Genomic DNA, 4,215 nt, shown 5'->3' on the forward strand with positions numbered 1-4,215 from the left:
CACAGGTGTCGACTCGCTCCTCATTGCCATATCGCAGCCTCGCAGGCTCACGGCCATGGACGCTTGGGCGTTGTTTACTTGCAAAATAGTTTACAAAATGTGAATAGTATTAATTTCGTTTGTATTTGACAAATACTATTCAATCATGGACTAACTAGGCTTAAAAGATTTTTCTCGTCAATTCCGATCCAACTGTGTAATTAGTTTTTATTTTCGTCTATATTTAATATTTTATACATACGTCTAAAGATTCGATATCACGAGATATCTAAAATATTTTGTAAAATTTTTTTGGAACTAAATAAGACTTTGGATGATGGGCTACACAGGGAAGGTAAACAAGAATGGGTCTGGGTCTAGAGTGGCACCGCCAGTAGCTGGGGCGGCCGGCTCACCACGCTGTGGCTCCGTCAGTTGGCTGCCCAAAGCAAGAATCCTACCACGGGACGAAACACCCGTTTGATTACAAGTAAAAAAAATGAGACCAAATTTAATTTAATAGATGATTTTAGACGATAACATTTTTTCTAGCGAAATTTGGAAGGGGCGCGGGGGGCCCAATAATTTCGGGTGAAAGCCCCGGCCCAATGGAAACCCTAGAGCCCGTGGGTCGAGCAGAAAAGGCCCAGTCCAATGAAAACCCTAGCCCTCCTGCCGTGGTATAAAAGCAGGTGGCCGCCGCCTGCCGTTCCTCACCCTGCCCCTTTGTGCACGAAGCCGACGAGCAGCCGCCGCGCTAAAGCTTCGTCCGGGGAGCTCCGGAGAAGGGCCGGGTAGGTCAAGATGCAGATCTTCGTGAAGACCCTGACGGGGAAGACCATCACCCTCGAGGTCGAGAGCAGCGACACCATCGACAATGTCAAGGCCAAGATCCAGGACAAGGAAGGTAGAGTATCGTACGCTTTCTGAGTTTCGTTCATTGAGAGCCGCCCCGCTTCACCAGTGGTGCTCTGGATGATTCCTCTGCCTTGACGACGTGTGCAGGCATCCCGCCGGACCAGCAGCGTCTGATCTTCGCCGGGAAGCAGCTGGAAGACGGCCGCACCCTGGCCGACTACAACATCCAGAAGGAGTCCACCCTCCACCTCGTCCTCCGCCTCCGCGGTGGCATCATTGAACCTTCTCTCCAGGCGCTCGCCCGCAAGTACAACCAGGACAAGATGATCTGCCGCAAGTGAGCACCTTTCTCCACCGCTTCCCAATAATCATCTTGTTTTTTTGGTGGATATATTAATGATGTTATGCTCCCAGTTTGCTGTTGATATCTACACGAAGTATTTCTGTTTCTACGAGTTCCGTTCTAATTGTGGTAGAATGTCCCAATCCTCGTGCTGCCATGTTATTGGAACCGTGGGTTCTTAACTCATTGACCTCTTTGTTTGGCATTGGGTTCCCCCATGGCTCCAGAGATTGACACCCACCCATACTTTGTCATCTGCCTAGTCCACTCCAGCAGTTGATTTTCACGGGTGGGACATTTCCCATTCCTTTGCGTCCACTTGTATCAATCCATTAGCTTTGTTTCATTGCATTCAGATTGTGTCCATCGGTGACAATCCGCTATCTTTGTTTCATTTACATTCAGTGCAGTGGGTTGGCAGGAGTGATGAACCAATTAGATGTGCGAAGTTACCTTATGAGCTTAACTTTTGAGGCATACATTCTGTCTGACCTGCCATTCCACTGATTAGTATTCTTCTGCATTCTGCGACACTTGTATGTTCCTCTTTGTTGAATATCGTGCACTGCTGCTTTTGTGTGTTCATAGAAAAGTTCATTGGCAAGGTATGATGAATCAATTAGATGTGTGAAGTTTCCTTGTGAACTTAACTATTGAGGCATACATTCTGTCTGACTTGCCATGCCATTGTATTCTGCTACATTCTGTGGCAGCTGTTTTAATTTATGCTGGCCCTCCTCAGGTGCCCATTGACTTGCATTGCTTTTTGCTCTCGAGTTTTACCATTGCCATGCCTCTGTTTAACATTCTGCTACATTTTGTGGGTGTTGTTTTAGTTTTGTTGGCAGCAGCATGTACATATTCGCTTCATTTTGTTCATGCAACATATTTTTACTCACTCTGTATTGGGGCTTATCTGTTGAATTTTATTAGAGCTGTGTTTAGGTAGTATAACTTGTTTGTTCAGTTGCAGTGTCTTTGGAGTTTGGAATGGGATTTGTGCTGTCCTTGACTCCTAACCCATTTGGTTGGCTGGAATGATGAATCAATTAGATGTGTGAAGTCGCCTTATGAGCTTAACTTTTGAGGCATATAATTTGTCTGACTGGCCAATCATTCTGACTGTAAATCACTGCAAGTTTCCTGGTTCTTGTTTTGCCTGAGTTTTGGTTGACTGTCTTGCACTTAATTTGCTTTGTTTGTAAACATTACCACAAAGGATGGTTGGTTGATTTCCCCCCTGGATAGTTCTGTAATGTTTTGCATTTGTAAATTCCTTATTCAGTATGAACCCAGGGTAATCTAATTGCTTTTTGTCAAATATTTGATCCAGGTGCTATGCGCGCCTGCATCCCAGGGCTGTTAACTGCCGCAAGAAGAAGTGTGGCCACAGCAACCAGGTGAGCCTTTCTGTTCTAATGCTAATTTGTGTTTGGGTTACAGTAACAATGCCATTTTTTTGGATTTGTGTAAGCAAGTTGATATTAGTCAGCGTTAGACATGTACAGTAGTGATGAACTTGGCATAAATATTCAGAATTCATTACATGTACCAAATTATATCATTTGCTACTGTATGGCTTTTTCGTTGAGAGTCGTCTAGGAAATATCATATTTTTTGTCTAGTTACTATCTTGTTATCTGAGATATCTAATTAAGATGTGCACAGCCAAAAATCACAATTGAGGGCTTATATGTATTTCTGATTGGTGACTGCCTAATGTTACATTATTTTCTCCCATTTTCAGCTGAGGGCAAAGAAGAAGATCAAGAACTGAAACTTGGCAAATCGGTTCCGTGTGCGACGTTTGGGTCAACAAGATGTCTAGAAGTTTCAAAGCTTTTGTCGCTGCATAATGCTGCTGCTTCTTTTCTAAGTCAGAACTTTGTGGTGTTCCTGTTCAGGGTCTTCAGCATGTATGTGCTGGCATAAATCGTGACAGAAGTCTGGGTTAATATTATCACTATATATGTTAGCGTAACTCTATTGTGGCTGTTCCTTTTAGTTGCTGATGGTGTCGTGCTGCCTTATACGTAAATGTTAGCCCAATAAGCCCAACAGCGAATTTCATGTAATGGCTGGCTTGCTTGCTTTAGTTTTGTTAGTCGCAATTACCAGCTTACACTTTCTTTTGGAACTCAGGAATATGGTAGTGGGCGGCGGCAGCAGAAGACAGGCATACACGGTAGCCTAATTAGTTTTAACCGTCCGATAGAAAGTTAATGGATCTCCTTGGTAGCGGTTGAAATTCACGCATTAACATAGGCCTCGTTTAGTTTCTAAAATTTTTCAGTATTCTCTGGGCTGAAATAAAAAAAATTAATTGCATAGATTGTCTGTAATTTATAAGATAATTTTTTTGAGTCTAGTTAGTTTGTAATTGAGCAATAATTATTGAATATACACAAAAGTGCTACAGAAGCAAAAGCGGACTTATCCGTTTTAGTATATATAAGGCGTAAATACTTTTTATTTATATATCTAATACAAGGTATGCTCTCATAAATATAAATATAGTACTACTAGTGTTATGAACAGAATTAAATACGTTTTTGGTTTTTGAACCAAGAGTATTTATGAAACCAAAAACATGGAAAATAATTTGTGAAATAAATCTTTTAAGTTTAATTCATAATTGAATATCAATTGCCAAATAAAACGAAGAGTTCATGTAAACTTTAACACCTCGAAACCGAAAACGGAATGGGTAAAATTGCTGCCGCCGCCACCGTCCTATGTTCAGTCGAAGAAAATGAAAACAAAGGAATTGAGCAAATTTGGCTCCTGAACACTCTTAATATCAATTGGTATTAGAGCAGCTGCAACAGATATGCTATCCATGTTGTCTAGGCTATTTTTACATTTTAAAGCCAAAGTTAAACTCCAACAGATGTGCCATCTGGTTTGCTAAAATAGCAAGTTTGCTATTCCTAAATTTTCACTTGTCATATATAGCATGTCGTACTCACTAGCTATCCTATATAAAGGCTGTTGTGGAACTCTATTATGTGAGTGAATTTTTTATTTTACACAAT

At 41.5% G+C, this 4,215-nt stretch overlaps 1 protein-coding gene across 1 annotated transcript; it reads left to right on the forward strand.

Annotated features, from left to right (window-relative positions):
* Positions 682-3,232, forward strand: LOC8062547 (ubiquitin-60S ribosomal protein L40-2). Its single transcript, XM_002459797.2, has 4 exons — positions 682-886; positions 985-1,174; positions 2,514-2,580; positions 2,928-3,232. The coding sequence occupies exons 1-4, from the start codon at positions 784-786 to the stop codon at positions 2,955-2,957; spliced, it is 390 nt and encodes a 129-aa protein (XP_002459842.1). The 5' UTR covers positions 682-783; the 3' UTR covers positions 2,958-3,232.

Source organism: Sorghum bicolor, chromosome 2 (genome assembly GCF_000003195.3).
Source record: "Sorghum bicolor cultivar BTx623 chromosome 2, Sorghum_bicolor_NCBIv3, whole genome shotgun sequence".
Classification (NCBI taxonomy): domain Eukaryota; kingdom Viridiplantae; phylum Streptophyta; class Magnoliopsida; order Poales; family Poaceae; genus Sorghum; species Sorghum bicolor.

Coding starts and splice junctions, on each gene's coding strand:
- LOC8062547 (XM_002459797.2), top strand. CDS start 784: ATGCAGATCTTCGTGAAGACCCTGACGGGGAAGACCATCACCCTCGAG. Junction 887..984: donor CAAGATCCAGGACAAGGAAG/GTAGAGTATCGT, acceptor CGACGTGTGCAG/GCATCCCGCCGGACCAGCAG. Junction 2,581..2,927: donor AGTGTGGCCACAGCAACCAG/GTGAGCCTTTCT, acceptor TCCCATTTTCAG/CTGAGGGCAAAGAAGAAGAT.